Genomic DNA, 16,773 nt, shown 5'->3' on the forward strand with positions numbered 1-16,773 from the left:
GCCGGGCTGCTAAGAGTGATGCTACATGCTAAATGTAGACGACAGACTATCATTTAAGAGGTCTGTAGTGAACTGTAGTGAACTATAGTGGACTGTAGTGGACTCACTCGGGCCACGCCCTGAAGGTTGAGCGAAAAAAGGTGAGGATTCACAGCGATGAAGTCTCCGTAAAACTCCTGCATCTCACACACACACACACACACACACACACACACACACACACACACACACACACACACACACACACACACACACACACACACACACACACACACGGTTAGTGATCTTCAGTGGTTTGTGGGGTCACCAGTCTGTCACACCAACCCTCACCTGGACTTCGGCGACCACTTCCTGTTCGTCGGCCTCAGCCAGAGCTTTGACCTCACTCTTACTGATCACATTACTGAAGTCTGAAACACAGAGGCAGTGAGGACCAGCACAAAGAATACAGCACAATTACACTCTACCCCTCTGGGGTGGGGTCAGGGTTGGGGGGGTCCTGCTGTCTCTTACAGATGAAGTAAACGCTGTACTTGGGCCTCCTCAGCTCCTGGATGAGGTGTCCCACGTTCTCCTGTGGAGCACAGAGCCCTGAGCAGCGTCTGGAAGGCGTCTCCGAGGGTTCTAGCGCGGGTTTCTTACCTTTGTGGGCCGGAGGAAGCAGATGGCCTTCAGGTGCTTCATGTTGTCTCTGCTCTGGGAGTCGATGCGCTCAAACAGGTAAACCTCCTTCTGCAGGATCTCTGACTGGGTGTAGACCATACTGACCACACCCGTCTGTGGACGTGGTAGACAGGGGTCAACAGACAGGTAACAGACAGGGTAACAGACAGGGTAACAAACAGGGTAAAGGACAGGGGTAACAGACAGGGTAACAGACAGGGTAACAGACAGGGTAACAGACAGGTAACAGACAGGGTAACAAACAGGGTAAAGGACAGGGGTAACAGACAGGGTAACAAACAGGGTAACAAACAGGGTAAAAGACAGAGGTAACAGACAGGGTAACAGACAGGGTAACAAACAGGGTAAAGGACAGGGGTAACAGACAGGGTAACAGACAGGGTAACAAACAGGGTAATGGACAGGGGTAACAGACAGGGTAACAGACAGGGTAACAAACAGGGTAATGGACAGGGGTAACAGACAGGGTAACAAACAGGGTAAAGGACAGGGGTAACAGACAGGTAACAGACAGGGTAACAAACAGGGTAAAAGACAGGGGTAACAGACAGGGTAACAGACAGGTAACAAACAGGGTAATGGACAGGGGTACCAGACAGGTAATACACAGGTAACAGACAGGGTAACAGATAGTAGCTAACAGACAGTGGCTAACAGACAGCGGCTAACAGACAGTAGCTAATAGACAGTGGCTAACAGACAGTAGCTAACAGTGGCTAACAGACAGTAGCTAACAGACAGTGGCTAACAGACAGCGGCTAACAGACAGTAGCTACAGACAGTAGCTACAGACAGTAGCTGATAGACAGTAGCTACTGTCTGTAGCTACAGACAGTAGCTACAGACAGTAGCTACAGACAGTAGCTAATAGACAGTAGCTACAGACAGTAGCTACAGACAGTAGCTACAGACAGTAGCTAACAGACAGTAGCTACAGACAGTAGCTACAGACAGTAGCTAATAGACAGTAGCTACAGACAGTAGCTACAGACAGTAGCTACAGACAGTAGCTACAGACAGCATGAACCAGGTCCGTCTCACCGTCTCCTTGTCCATCAGCAGCACCTTCATCCCGGGCCCGCTGTTCTCGATCATCTTGGAGATGTACTGCTTCACCGCGAGCGTTACGTTCATGATGACGACACAGAGAAACAACAACAACAACAATAACAACAAAAATAACAACAACAGCAACACGCGATCAGCCGCCGCTGCGTCGGACCACTGCGAGCTTTTCTGTCGCCTCCGAGGACAGATCAGCTGAGCTGCGACACCGCAGCAGGTTTACTTCCGGGTCGCCCAAGCTCACGACACGAATGACGTCATTACGTATTTTGCGGAGCTCGTAAGACTCCGGTTTGCAAAAACAAGTTAAAAACTGAAAATGTTGAATTGTGACGTTTATATAATAATCTTCTCTTCTTCTTATAATAATGATAATAATAATGATGATGATGATGATAATATAATTGTTATTAATAATACTAATATATTTTTCTTTTGTTGAGAAATGTGAAGGTATAAATATGTTAACAAATACCTCAGAACTCGCCACAGAGGATCATCAACCTCCACTGTTGGAGCACTCCATTGTAAATGTAAGTTTTTAAATTTTGTACCCAGACATCAGTTTTATATGTAACAAATAAATAGCTGGACAATTTAAATATGTGTTGATCACTAGATAAACTAAATGACACGGTGGGGAGCAAACTAGCTCCTGATAGCATCTATTTAAACTATCCTGGTGTTGTTTATTCTCCATTCCATTCCTTTTTGCTGCTATAATAGCTCAGTTGTGGAGGCCTTTAGGATGTTTGTGTTTAACTTTAATATCTTTTAAATAGGTTTAAACAGCAGTGGGCAACAACAACTACAACAGTCCCTGAATTTATTTGCATGACAGACGGATCCTTCACACGGATGGACATTGTTGGAGTGGGTGTCCACGCCTGACTAAAAACACACATGATCTGACGACGCTGCTCATCCCCCAGAGGCCACAATAGCATCACCATCATCATCATCATCGTCATCATCATCACCATCACCATCATCACCATTATCGTCATCATCATCGTCATCATCATCACCATCATCATCATCACCATCAGTGGCAGAGGAAAACCACCCTGGAGCCCTGCAGAACGCCACAGGAAGTGGACAGATGGATGGAATGTTCATTTTAACATCACGTGTTAATAATTATTCATGTTATTTACGTCAGAAACATGGCATCTCGCTCTACTCAGTTCATACATTGTGTAGTTTGTGTGTTATAACCTCAGACATAGAAATAATCATCAGAATGGTCAATCTTTTCTTTTTTAATTTTATCTGAAGGTTTTTTCTTTTCATGGGGAACAGAAAACCAGCCAAAGGTAGCTGGTTAGCTTATGTTAGCTGATGCTCAGCTATTCACTTTAGCAGGTGACACAACGCTCATGTTCGCTCATGTTTGTTTTCACTTTGACTGAATGATGAAATTCTTTCAGCGAAAGTAAAAAACTTGTGAAATAATAAAACGTCAGAAACGACTTCCTGCACAGCGCGAGCGCCTTTAGGTTTAAACATAGAGGGACGTTAGCATGCTAACACCTGTTAGCACGCAAACATGTTCAGTTCAACATGAGATAAAAACCTCGCTGATGACGTTTTTATTAAAATGACGTCATATCTTTGGCGTTTCTTTACGTGAAAAGAAGTAACTTCCGCTAAACCGGTTTGAAACATTTTAAAAACGACGTTACTGCTGTGGTTCTGTGCCTCCCGATAGATATCACTCCGCCTTCCAGCAGCTAGTGCCTACAGTAGACGGGCGGAGGTGGCGGAGGGATACACTAGTTCCTTCGATACAGGGTAACAAACTACAGTATGAACGGAGCTGCTAATGCTAACCGGTGCCTGGTTCTTACTGATCTGCAATAGTTTAGTTAAACAAACAGTTTAAAAGTTCATTTTTCGCGGAATAACTATTTATTTAACAAATAGAAGGTGCGGACGAGGTAAGCGACTTCCTGCTCCGCTCCTCCGTCCGGTTATAAAGCAGACTTAATGGAATCTGCTGGTAGCTGCTATGCTAGCTGTAGCTTGTTAGCATTAGTGTCTTATTAACGTGGGAGAAGGGGTGAGCTGTGCAGCCAGCAGCTGGAGGAGCAGGACACTAAAACAGTAAGATACTCGCTTTCTTTTTAACATTTCAAGTTTTTAAGTAAACAGAAAATTGATATTAAGTCAGTTCTGTAATGTTATGCATCTATACAGTTATGTAAATTAGCTGTGATACAGTAGCTTGTTAACTTTTCTTGCTAACCTGCTACATTTCTTTTAGATCTGCTTTTTGAGCCCATTAACTGATTAATATCTACTAGAACGAGTTTAAATCTTACTATTTATTTATTACTGTGGTTTATAAATCATTTTGACTTAAAAGGGAAAGTCTAACCTCATGCCTCATTTTAAACACTAGAGTTACCTTTAGGTGGACGACAAATGTGAAAATAATTAATGAAATATTAAGTTATAATTATGTTGTGAGATGTTTTTTATACACCACAAAATAATCTGAAGGCATTCAAACCTGGATTTATATGTATTTTAAAATGTTTTCAGTGATTGGAGTAATTTCCGTTTACGACCATCAGATTTATGTAATTAATTATATGTCAATTATCAGTGTGTAAAACAATCAGAACAACACATGAAATCTGATGGTGAAATAAACTAATCAGATTATTCTGATGAAAATCTTTATGACAGTCTTGTTTACAGTTTAGCTAATGTTTAAGGTAAATATTGTCATACAGCAATTTTAGTATTTAATATATCAACTCATTTTCCTTGAAGTTGTGAAAACAGAAGTTTAAATAGATACTTATCTATTAAAACATCAAAGATTCTTTCCGATACGAACATTGTTGTACAGATTTGGTACAATTCCACAAAACATTTCACAAATATTTGTTATCGTAAATAACATTTTAATGTGGAAAAGATACACCTACCTTTAAAGCTTTAGCATCACGAGCTAATATGTCAAGACGCCATTTATTTACATGTATCCATAGATAATAACGATGTAATTATACATTAAGTAAAAATGCATTAGCAGCTCTAACTCAGTAACCTTTGTGTAATTTGATGGTTTTTTTGTCAGTTTGATATTTTCTGCTTCTTCCTTACCAGCGATGAGCTTTTCGAGCTTAAAGGCAGCTGGACTCAAGTTGTTCGCTGGAAAAAAAATGTCACCTGAATGCTAACTGTTAGCCACCGAATCCACATAGAAACAGGTGGTGTTCATTTGCCAGCTAAGGTTAGCTAACGTATATCCACCATAAACAAATAAATGAATTGGCTTCAGTTTCAACTAAATTTTTATCTTTTTTTTAATTCTTACTGATTATCTGACAGTCACTAAGACTCGTCCTTGTGAGCCACGCAGGTAAATATTTCAAATTAAAGTTAAAATGAATTCCGTCCACAGACAGCGTCCGTGTTGAGTGTTGGTGTCTATCGACTCGCTCTGGAAACTCTAACGGCGCTCAAGTCGCGCTCCACTTAAATGAGTCAAACAAATCAAATATATTTTGTGGTTTGGCGCGTCAGATGGGGAGGAGCCAGCCCTGTTACGCTACGTTAGCTGTTAGCATTGAGTTCAGCCTCTGACTGAAATCAGCTCTCACTGGACTCCAGTGACCCTCGTCAGTCAGATAGCAGGGAGCACCCACCGCTAAACGCCGTTGGTTCCTGCAGGCCATCATGAGGTTGAACCGTTTGTGTTACAGCTGCGTTCTGATTGGCTTATGGAGGAGGTGATGAAGAAGAGCGCAGCGGGCCAAAATGATGACCTGCTGATGGAGTGTGATGAAGAGGAGCAGGGCTGGCCTCAGTCACCAGAGACAGAAGATGAAGAAGAGGATCATGAGGACGAAGAGGAAGAGGAGGAAAGTGATGAAGGTGGAGATCTGTTCTCAGTCTGTTTATAAAGAAACACAAAGATTCTGCTTTATAAGAATAAACTCACCTTTGTGTTCCTGCAGCTCTGGAGACGGCGGCCCATCCAGAGGACTCAGGATCACTGAGGATCATCCCTATCCCAGCTCCACCAATCAGCAGCAGCGGTTCCCCCCCAGACAGGAAGTCGCCGGACGCCACAGTTGAGGTAATGGAACCCCTCTGATCCGGAGGGTTTGTCTCTCCTCAGAGGAAAGAAAAACAAAAAATCATCCTGATTAGCAGCTAAATGTTGCTAATGATGATAATCAGAGCGGCAGGCGACAGGAAGTCCTCAACCAACAAACAGGACTGGACCGACTTATGAACATTGTGGTCATAATGACCAGTTTGCTCTAATCGTGGCGACCTTCTGACCTTCTGCCGTGTCTCCAGCCTTCAGGACTTCCTCTGAGCTTCCGTCTGAACGGTCGTCTCGTCTCCCTGCTGCCCGGAGGTCAGTTCACTTCCTGCTTCACAGTCAGGCGATGAAGGCCTGACCTCTGACTCCCGTCTTTCTGGTCCAGGTGCCGACATGATGCTGGGTTCTCGTCCCGGAGGCACCGGCGGCTTCGCCTCCATCCAGAGCCTCACGTCTCAGAACGCCACCAGTCCTGTGGGGGCCCGCCGCAATAGCACCCCTCCTCCTCCACCCGTCCCTCCTCCCCCTCAGGGCGAGCCCATCCCCATCATCACAGGTAAGTCCCCCCCTCTGTGGGTCTGAAGGAGACGTGATGGCGCTAACTCCCCCCTCCCCCCCGTTGCTCAGGTGTGGTGTCAGGCGAAGCGGCTCAGAGGGTTTTGAGCAGCCACAGCGTGAACTTCAGATCCAGAGCGAGTTCCCCGCCCTCGGCCCCGCCCCCGGCCCCGCCCCCGGACCTGGACTCTCCAAAGAACCCAGCAGCTCCTCTGAAGGACCTCCATAAAGGTTTGATGCCCCCGCCTGGACCCATTTCCTGTGTGACCTCTGACCTGTGTGACCTCTGACCCGTGTGACCTCTGACCCTTCCTCCGGTGACTTCTTGTCCTCAGGTCAGCTGGAGGCCGTGGCTCCCCCCGGCTGCCTCGTCTGCAAGTCGCAGTACAAACTCATCACGGAGCTGCGAGGCTTCATGTGTGTAAGTAGCCACGCCCCCTGTGGCCACGCCCCCTCCCACTCGTCCCATGACATCACAGCTCAACGCCGACTCCTCCCCCTCCCCCAGCTGTGCAGCCCGGCCATCACCAAGAGTCTGAAGAACCTGAGGAGGAAGAACCTGTGGAGGCGGAGCAAAGACAGGAAGTCGTCTCGCGGCGCCTCCAGTAGAGGCGTCAAGACTCGGGCGGGACTTCCTGTCGCCACGAGTCCACCTAACCAATCAGGGTCCCAGGTGAGAACATCATCATCATCATTACCATCAACACCATTATCATCATCATCAGACTACATCAGAGGTAATCAGACTACATCAGAGGTAATCAGACTACATCAGAGGTAGACTATAGCAAAGGTAATCAGATTACCTTTGGCCCTGGTTTTTTCTACTTCCTGTTCCTCTCCAGCCGAGCTCCAAACCAGCCAATGACGTCCAGCCTGACCGGTTCGGCAGCTCGGCGCCGCCCTCCTCTATCTCATCTATGTGCAGCTCCCCCCGGTTCGAGAGCCGCCCCCCCTCCGGTAAACTGGTTATCATGGTGGAGGACTTCTACTACGGCTCCGCCCCCGGGCGCGACGGTGCTGATCCCGGAGGGGCGGGGCTTAAGTTCCACTGCCTCCACTGTTCTGAGACTCTGGACAGCAACATCGCGTAAGACACACACACACATACGCACACACACACACACACACACACACGCTGACTCACGCTGTGTTCCAGGCTGATGGCTCACATGCAGAAACACGCGTGGGCAGAGTCTCTGCAGGACGGACACGCCGATCCGTCGTGTCCCGTCTGCTTCCGCCGCTTCCTGTCGCCCGTTCGCCTGCAGCGCCACATGGAGGCGGCTCACAGCCAGCAGGGGTCCACAGGTGTGCAACACACACACACACAAAATCACACACACACACATGCACAAACCTGTGTGTGATGATGTGTGTGTTTCCAGCCCAGTGCCGGATCTGTGAAGTGGACTTCTCCAGCGAGCCGGACTTCCTGTTGCACATGAAGACGACTCACAAGCCGGGGGAGATGCCGTACGTCTGCCAGGTGAGGCACCGCACACAGGCCCCACCCCCCTGACGCTGTCACACATGTGAACGCGCGTGCGCGTGTGTGTGTGTGTGTCCTACAGGTGTGTGACTTCCGCTCGTCGTTCTACTCGGATGTCTGGTCCCACTTCGAGACGGTTCACGCCGGCACCAAGTTCCTGCTGTGTCAGTACTGCCTGAGGGTCCTGCAGAGCAACGCCTGCTACCAGCAGCACTTCGCCAAGCATCAGGTGACACACCATGTCGCCACGGCAACACACACAGAACGGCCGTTCGATTCCGTCTCGAATCTTCTCTGAACGTCGTTCCCGTCTGCGCAGGGTAAACACGTGTTCAGCTGCAGGAAGTGCCGCCTCCACTTCCTGTTTATCAAAGACCACGCCCACCACAGCGAGCGGCATCACGGGACCCACGTCAGGCCCCCCCAGCTCAAAGGACTCCAGCCCGGAACCAAGGTGGGCTGAGGAACTAATCACAATCACTAGAGAGCACCGTCGTACATGTCACATGACCTCCACTGACGTGTGTGTGTGTGTGTGTGTGTGTGTGTGTCCAGGTGACCGTGAGGACGTACTCTCTGGCTGCAGGAAGCTGTGACGACACTCTGACCCCCTGTAAGGTCGGTCCAACAGGAAGCAGGAAGTCAACAGACATTTAGAATTACTGTAAAACATTTCAAAATAAAAGCGCGGATTAATATTTGGCGTCAACCCTCCTGTGCTCCAGGTGGTCGCTGTCGACCCGCCCCCCCCAGATGAGGACATGCCCAAAAGGAAGCCGGTGGAGAGCCTCAGGGAGCTGCTGTCCAGCCTCGCCCCAGACAGGTAGGAGATGCCCCAGCTCCTCCCCTTCCTGTTTGAAAACGTGGCTCCACCCCGCTCTTTCTCTCTCAGCGATGAAGACGACGCCCCCCGCCCCCCCCGGCGCTGCATTGAGTGTCTGTCAACGTTCCGGGACTTCCGGTCTCACTTCCCTTCGTCGGTCCGCTGCTCTGTCTGCCGGTTCGTCACCTGCTGCTCCACCTCTTACGCCAACCACATGATCAGGTGGGCCCCGCCCCTTCATGCCCGGAACCGCCTACAACCGCCCTCCGTCTGAGGGTGATGATGATGTCACTTCCTCCCTCTGTGCAGTAAACACACCACCTGCAGGCTGACGCCGCGCTACTCCAGCCTCTTCCGGTCACCGCCCAGGTAACGCTTTCTCTTCTGATTGGCTGATTCATTCAGAGCCACGCCCAGCACCCCGCCCCTGCTCTGAGCAGCAGGTGAAACGTTTTGGTCTGGGGGGGGTCAGTGAACGCAGCGTCACTTTTATTCCAGGTTGTCGCAGACGCTCAGATGCACGGCGTGTTGGTTCACGACCCGCGCAGGAGACACGATGGCCAATCACGTGACAGACCGACCGGGGCATCGCTGCGTGATGCTAACCCACAGCGGTATACACACACACACACACACACACACACACCTGAAACAGACACTAGGACTTCAGTCAGACTGTTGGTAGCATGCTGCTAATGAATTTCTGATACAGTGGGTGGCTAACGTTAGCCGTAGACTGTAGACTTGCTAATGTTAGCTGCAGTCTCTAATTATCTCCTTTGTTTTTCTGATGCTAATAAATTCTGTTGTTCCAGAACCAGAGAACGTGAAACCAAAGGACGACTCGTGCAGGTAAACAAACAAGCCACTGATCAAACCCCTTCACAGTAAAAGCCTTTAACAATCCGCCCCTTCACAGTAAAAGCCCTTTATAATCCGCCCCTTCATTCTGTTTCCCTTCCTGTGGTCTTTACATCACTTCCTGTCTGATCATGACTTCAAGAATCAAACCATTCTTATTTCTGATTGGTTCTCGTCCGTCCTCAGTGACACGCCATCCACTGGAGAAGGGGGCGGAGCCTTCATCCCCCTCGACCAGCTGCCCTCCTCCGTTCAGACCCAGAACCAGCTGTCAGTCAAAGCTCTGACTGCCCCCCTGCTGCCCTCGTCCCCGCCCGCCATGACCATTAAGTTCGTGGGCCCCGCCCCCACACATGTCCAGGTGAGCAGAAGTTATTTTTATGTTGATTACATGGCAGCGTTGGTTGCCATGACGACCAGAGTTCTGCTCTCTCCCCCCCCCCGCCCCAGCATACCCTGACGGCGTCCCAGTTCCAGGCGGTGCTCTGCTGCCTCTGCCAGGGGCTCCCCCAGGCCTCCCGCTGCTACCAGACGGCCCCCCAGACCGTCCTGTCGTGGGTCCGGGAGCAGGAGCGCCGCCTGCTGGACAGGAAGTGGAACTGGGTGACGGAGACGCTGGCGGAGTGGGTGCTGAGTCAGCGCGAGCAGCAGCAGAACACCAGCGAGGGCATCCTGCTGTGGATCGCCAGGAGGGTGCTGGGGGGGGACGCGCGGCCGCTGGACCTCTACAGCTGGACGGTCGACTTCCTGCTGAGGCACGACCTCGGCCTGCAGCCCGTCAGCGCCGACGGACACCTGGGGCAATTACCCAAGAGCACTAGGGACAAGAGCCACGCCTTCACCAGCGTGCTGTCCGCACAGGTCGCCTCACTGAACACCGCATTAGCATGTAGCGTATGTAGCATGCTAGCTAACCTGGTAGGATGCATGTAGCATGATAGCTAACCTGGTGCTAGCACAAATGAACCTCAAACCGTTTTGATGCTGACGTTGAACATTGAGATCTTCAGAAAAAGTTTTCAGGATCTTCTCGCGGTGGCGTTACCTCTGTTAGCATGCTAGCTACCAACAGCATTGCAGGGTTCCCAGAATCCCCCGCTGATGGTGTCCCCCCCCCCCCCAGGTGGCGAGCAGAGCGCCCCACCTGGTGGCCTGCATGGACGAGTTCTCCGTCTACGTAAACTGGGCGAAGTTCCTGAAGCACGACCCCGACGCGCTGCAGCTGTTCGGCGCCGCCGGCCAGAACGCCACCTTCGACATCGTCCTGTCCGCCCTCTCCGACGGCACCTTCCTGCCCCCCCTGCTGATGCACCAGGGGCGCTCCCTGGACGTCCCCGAAGGTTTCCCCGACAACGTCCTGCTGGCGACTAAAGGCAAAGCCGTCCACCTGGAGTGTCACGGCACCTGGATCGAGAAGGTGAGAGCCCCGCCCACCCCAACCCCCCCCCTCCCCCAGCTGTGGTCATGTGACGTCACGTTTTTACTGTGTGCAGGTGTGGCGCCCCCACGTGGCCTCCAGGGGAGGGACGCTGCTGCTGGCAGACGTCCACCGGGGGCACCTGAGCGCCGCCTTCAGGAGCAGCCTGAGCGACCTGAGCACCAGCCTGTTCTTCATCCCCTCAGGCTGCTGCTGCTGCCTGCAGCCGCTGCACCTCTGCGTCACGCCCGTGCTCGGAGACTTCCTGCAGGTACCGGCTCCGCCCCCTTTCCTGTCTGGCGCCGTGTGATTGGCCGTCCTGAACCTCTCCTCTCTCTGCAGACGCGCTGGACTCAGCTGATGGCTCGGGGCGACCTGGGGGGGCTGGACGGGGAGCGGCTGACGCTGACTCTGGGCTGCTGGCTAAGCGAAGTTTCCTCCACCCTGAACTCTGACCCGGAAATCCTCCGCAGGTGTGAACGGCGCCGTTCTCCCCCCTCACAGGTGTTCGTTCGTCTTCTTCATCTCCGGTTCCGTCTCTGCAGGTCGTTTGCGTCGGTGGGGAAAATGCAGGAGGTGGAGACGCGGAGGGAGGCGGCCAGGATGATCCAGACCCTGACCCAGTCCCTGACCCAGCCTGTGGAGATCCCAGAGCCCCCCGCCGGTCCACAGCCTCAGCTGGAGCTGCTGCTGGTGATGAAGGAGGACAGGAAGTTGGAACCACACGCTTCAGACCTCCAGACTCGCCTGAGTGGATCGGTTCCCGTAGAACCAACGACCTGAACGTCTGGGACGATCACAGTCGTCACATCTTCAAGGTCCTGAACGATTTGAAGTCTGAGCTGAAGATCGGATCAATAACCGATCAGTCATCTACGTGCTAGCGCGGCTTCGCTAGTCACGATTTTTTTATTGGGATGTTTTTTAATCGTGCTGAGCTCCGATCAAGAGCCTGCTGACACCAGAACGAGTTCAGGAGGATTAAAAGGGAGAGATGAACACAACTTATTTTTTGAGGGATAATTTTCCTGCTTCCTGCCAAAGTTTCTAGATCAAGAAACCGATTCACGCCCAAATGGTCAACAAATGAAGAATAAAAGATTTTGAAACACAAACTCTTCACTTCAGACTCTAACCAGAAACACAGGAGCAAGATCGGATCTCAGGTAAACCTTGGTTTACGTCGCGTGGAGTTACGTCAGTTTTCAAATCACATTTATGTTGTTTTGCTGCTTATATATTAGAATAATAAAATCACTATAAAACGGTTAAAAACACATGTTACTGTACAATAAAACATAATATATTAGCCCCTAGCAACCCCCGTGACCCACGATGAGGAAGAAGCAGCTGAAGACGAGACAGAGACGTTTTTTCTGTACTATATTCAAAAAATAAAATTTAACTTTCAGCTTAAAATAGATTCATATAACCAAAAAATATTACAATCATTAGTAAAGTTCGTACAGATCTGGGAATGGTTAAACAGTTAGCCTGGAGGCTAGTTAGCTAACGTCTCCTGGAACCGTTGAACCACGTGGACGACGGGACGCTTCGTTTTCCTTGTGTGTCGGCTCAGATACTCACCGGACATGTGACCGGGTCGCTGCCCGTGGGGACGCCGGCGTGTTTGATGCGATTGGAGCGGACGGAGAACTGGAGCAGCCGAAGGGTTTCTTCCTGTTGTGGGCTCTCAGGGGCCGCTGCACCTCGGCTCCGCTGGAACGACTTCCTGCAGACCGGACAGCTAAAGGGTTTCTCCTCCAAGGGGATCTGGATCCGAGTTCCCAGCTGGTTCTGGTCCTCCCCATCCGTTCGTTAATCATCTTCAGTCCTCACAGAGACCAGAGTGAAGGGGCTGATGGGATGGTGAAGGTGCTCTCCTTCCTGATTGGTCCACACTTCCTCTTGTTTGCTCACCAAACAAGAGGAAGTCTGGATCCAAACAAGTTTCAGGAAACAAAACACTTCCCATCAGCCACTGGTGATCCGTCACTGACCACAACCACGTCGGTACTGGGTCAGAACGAATCCATGACCAAGCTGGAGCTAGTTCACAGCTAACGCTAACGGAGCAGGTGGAAAACATTAGCACCTCTCTGCTAGTTAGCATTCTTTTTTAATTTAAAAATGAAATATATAACAAACTGCTTCCGGGGTTTCTTCTCTTTATTTCACGAAGCTGAAATCTTTATTGAAACTCCAAATCGCCCCCCAGTGGACTAAAGGGGAACTACAGAAAGGACATTAAGGTTTAAATATCAATCTATCCCAAAAAAGTTTTTAACATTTAATGACAAAACAAATGACAGTGTACAATTACTATAACTACAGGGGAATATTCAAAAACATTACGTACATTTAAATAATTTGTAAGTGATGCACATATTTACAGTTTTTAAAGCCGTTTTTGTTCAGTGAACCACTAAAATTATTTGTAAGATAATAATAAAGATTATCTGTCATTTCATTAATACTTCTGGCCGCAGTGCCTAGAAAATATTTCATATCGAAAAAATAATGTGGTGAATGTTATTTTAATCCATTTGAAAATAAAACAATCTTTCCTTTTGCTTTTTAATTGTAAACTTCATATTTATGACGCCTTTAACCACATATTGTGATGGGATGCCGTGAATAAACCTCCTCCAGGAAACAAGTTCTCCCTCTGTCCCCTGGGGGGCGCTCATGCTTCAGACTTCAGCTGGTTTGGAATGACGTCATCACCCGTCCATTTTAATCTCTAACGTTTGGTGGAAGCGGAGCCTGATAACATTTTAACTGAACAAACGGCCGACAGTTTAATGAAATGTCAGCCGTTGTTTGGCTGCTGGACTCCAGACGGTTCGGTTCTGGATAAAAACCCCCGTCGACCCGTTTACAGGTGTGTTAGAACGCGTAAAGGTCAAAGGTCTCTGGGGGGTTCTGGGTCACATGATCTGTGTCCACACTCCCACAGGAACGTCTCAACTCTCCCACACTCACTCATGACGTCCCGTCCTCCACCCCCCTCCCCCAACCCCCCAGGTTGGGGTCACGACCCCCCGCTGGATTTATGGACTGTTTGGGGTATTAAGAGACTGCTCAAAACCAGAGACGCGCCAACTGAATGGGGCTGGGGTCAAAGGTCACACAGTCCTGATGTTTGAGCGGCGAAGAGGAGGAAGGATTCAGAGCGACAGTCTTGATTGGTCGACAGGAAGCGAGAACGTTTGATCGATGATCAATACAAAGCAAGAGGTCTGACACTGAGGTCATTCCTACAGTTCCCGATTCTAGAGGTTTTGCTAAAAAATTTAAATTCAACAATTCAAGAAGAAACGATGTTTTTGGGGAAATCAGCCTTAAAAGATTCAAAATTTGTTCATTCAAACATTAGTTTAACAATTTCAAACCGGTAAAGGTCGTCTGACTGGTTCAAACGTGATAAACTACCTGCTTTAAAGTAACCAGAGAGAAATGTGTGACCTTTAACCTTTGACCTTTGATTTTTTGGATACGACTCCTATTTTCCTGTATTTTCTACTCCTGATCGGCGATCAATATTCCCGGCGATGTTTAATTCCTGACACACCTGTTGGAACCGGGGTCCAGTTGAGACTCATTTCATTAAAGTTCAGTTCTTTGTTAATTCTTAGTTTTCTTGATTGATTACTTCAATCAGAATTGATTACTCTTTAAGGTTGATCATGGGTTCACGTCCCATCCCGGTTCTCCACCTTCTTCCATCGGGGGGATGGGTGGGGGTGGACACGGGTTCACATGACGCCGTCGACCCCCGTCGGCTCTCACGCTGTCCGGAGCTGCGTTCAGGAACACCAGCCTCCATCAGTTAAATATAGAAGCCATGAGAACACTGACTTTCCCAGCATGCCCTGGGGCAAGGCAGCGACCCCCCCGAGGACGACTCTGACCAGCTGGGAGATACGGGATGAGACCCGGACGACAGTTTGTAGGTTAAATTTAGTTCCAGTCCCATCATGAGGACAAAAAGAATGAAAAGGAACGGAGGAACCGAACCCAACGGGGCCCTCAATGGGCCCTCGGTGGGACGTGACCCCCAAACCGATCCCCGGGGACGACTGAAGCCCCAACATCACCGATCGATCAATAACAACCAATCATCTGTCAGAAGTCATCAGAAACTCAAAGTTAACAAACCTCAAAACCGTTAGCATGTTAGCTCATGGGCTAACATGCTAACGGTGTTTCCTCACTTCATCTTCCTCTACCTGTTCACACACACACACACACACACACACACCACAGTGTGTGTGTGTGTGTGTGTGTTCATGTCTGAACCTGAAGGCTTTTAATCCAATAAACTGTGTTTTTTTTATGGATCTCCTGTCAGCGTTTCCCACGATGCATTTCAACAGATGCACTTAAATCCTTGACTTCCTGTTCGTCGGTGTCGCCCTCACCTCGTTTACACCTGGTGCTACTGGACCCGTCTACGTTCTGGACCCGTCTACGTTCTGGACCCGTCTACGTTCTGGACCTGTCTATGTTCTGGACCTGTCTATGTTCTGGACCTGTCTATGTTCTGGACCCATCTATGTTCTGGACCCATCTATGTTCTGGACCCGTCTACGTTCTGGACCTGTCTATGTTCTGGACCCGTCTAGGTTCTGGACCCATCTATGTTCTGGACCCGTCTACGTTCTGGACCCATCTCTGTGGAGCTGAGTCTGCTCTGCGTTAATCCGGACCCACCTGTGCTGTCTGGTTCCAGCTGATCCCGGATCAGTTCTGAGGGTTTGGCTCCGGGTCAGGATTACCATCTAACTGTAATCATCAGATTTAATCTGAGTCAGACGTGATTTTCAGATTAAAGACGCCAAACAAAAGAAGAAAAGACGTCTGCTGACGTTTGACTTCCTGTCTGCTGGCCTCTGGTCACACCCATCAGCAGACGGCATGCTGGGATACCATTGACAATGCTAATGCATGCTAATGTGATGCTAACATTTCTTGTCTTCCAGCTGAGAGGAAGTGCTGAGATGTTTTCCACAATAAAAGCACCACTTTAAACCGACCTGTAGATTCAGGTCAGAACAACGCGTAACGGTTGTCATAGCAACGGAATTTCAATCCATTTCTGCATACTCGGTGACGATGACCAGGTTTTTATGTCATTTATAATAAATCTGACAAATGAAACCCAAATTTACGAATGTTTGGAAAATTAAGATAAAATTATAAAACAAAGGAACTTTTCTCTAAACAGGAATGAAATCATTTAAATTTGAGTTAAAAAAAAAAAATAAAGAAAATTTTTAAATGAGATTTGACTGTTTGACATGAAGGACAGGAGATCCTGTTTCCCAGCGTTCCCACACCTCCCAGTAGGAATGATGCCGTTTGTTTCCCACATCTGAAAGCGGGTAAAATCCATCTTTTCCCAACATTCATGTCAACGTCCATATTAGGTCGTTGACGACATGAGCGGTGATGTCACCGCGGGGGGGGGGGGGGGTGTTTCCTTCAGCCCATTGTTGGACGTCCAGCTGTGAGAAACAAAAGAAGCGTTTAACCCTTAAAATGCAGCCGATTGGCTGAACTGATGACCCGGAGCCAACAGGAAGTAGAAGAGACCACGCCCACCTCAGGTGGAGCAGCTGATGAGGATGAGGAGGCCTGATCACCTGATCAATAAATGACAGAGAGGATTGCGATCGGAAGGACGGCGATGCGTTCGAGGACCGTGATGCATTCAGAGTCGTGTTAACATGGGATGTTCAGTGATGCGTTCAAAGACCACACGGATGTCGGTTCCTCTTCAAAGCTCGGTTACACATGTGGTC

General features: G+C 49.3%; 2 protein-coding genes across 5 annotated transcripts in view; one reads left to right on the forward strand and one right to left on the reverse strand.

Moving 5' to 3' along the window:
• vps45 (vacuolar protein sorting 45 homolog) overlaps window positions 1-1,981 on the reverse strand; it is a 6,232-nt gene extending 4,251 nt beyond the window's left edge. The window contains exons 1-5 of the mRNA XM_068332509.1: window positions 1,726-1,981; window positions 643-777; window positions 514-574; window positions 331-410; window positions 108-176 (exon numbers count right to left, since the gene is read on the reverse strand). Of these exons, the coding sequence (XP_068188610.1) occupies window positions 108-176; window positions 331-410; window positions 514-574; window positions 643-777; window positions 1,726-1,818 (438 nt within the window). The 5' untranslated portion in view covers window positions 1,819-1,981. The remainder of the gene's footprint in view (window positions 1-107; window positions 177-330; window positions 411-513; window positions 575-642; window positions 778-1,725) is intronic.
• An 835-nt stretch (window positions 1,982-2,816) lies between these two features.
• Window positions 2,817-13,357, forward strand: pogza (pogo transposable element derived with ZNF domain a). 4 transcript variants are annotated; one of them, XM_068332467.1, is made up of 25 exons: window positions 2,817-3,855; window positions 5,469-5,640; window positions 5,724-5,845; window positions 6,073-6,133; window positions 6,204-6,374; window positions 6,446-6,604; window positions 6,709-6,794; window positions 6,882-7,046; window positions 7,219-7,463; window positions 7,533-7,684; window positions 7,762-7,862; window positions 7,948-8,094; window positions 8,185-8,319; window positions 8,421-8,483; window positions 8,591-8,688; window positions 8,758-8,910; window positions 8,998-9,057; window positions 9,187-9,302; window positions 9,504-9,540; window positions 9,736-9,910; window positions 10,000-10,410; window positions 10,673-10,966; window positions 11,043-11,237; window positions 11,309-11,439; window positions 11,512-13,356. In XM_068332467.1, exons 2-25 carry the CDS (start codon window positions 5,487-5,489, stop codon window positions 11,747-11,749), a joined length of 3,669 nt encoding a protein of 1,222 aa, XP_068188568.1. In that variant the 5' UTR covers window positions 2,817-3,855; window positions 5,469-5,486; the 3' UTR covers window positions 11,750-13,356. The 4 variants fall into 4 exon arrangements, with proteins under 4 accessions (XP_068188568.1, XP_068188570.1, XP_068188569.1 ...); XM_068332469.1 differs by lacking the exon at window positions 2,817-3,855 and adding an exon at window positions 3,885-4,973 and having other exon boundaries at window positions 11,512-13,357; XM_068332468.1 differs by lacking the exon at window positions 2,817-3,855 and having other exon boundaries at window positions 4,987-5,640.
• Window positions 13,358-16,773: the final 3,416 nt, after the last annotated feature.

Source organism: Antennarius striatus, chromosome 14 (genome assembly GCF_040054535.1).
Source record: "Antennarius striatus isolate MH-2024 chromosome 14, ASM4005453v1, whole genome shotgun sequence".
Taxonomy (NCBI): domain Eukaryota; kingdom Metazoa; phylum Chordata; class Actinopteri; order Lophiiformes; family Antennariidae; genus Antennarius; species Antennarius striatus.

Coding starts and splice junctions, on each gene's coding strand:
- pogza (XM_068332467.1), top strand. CDS start 5,487: ATGGAGGAGGTGATGAAGAAGAGCGCAGCGGGCCAAAATGATGACCTG. Junction 10,967..11,042: donor ACGGCACCTGGATCGAGAAG/GTGAGAGCCCCG, acceptor TACTGTGTGCAG/GTGTGGCGCCCCCACGTGGC. Junction 11,238..11,308: donor TGCTCGGAGACTTCCTGCAG/GTACCGGCTCCG, acceptor CTCTCTCTGCAG/ACGCGCTGGACTCAGCTGAT.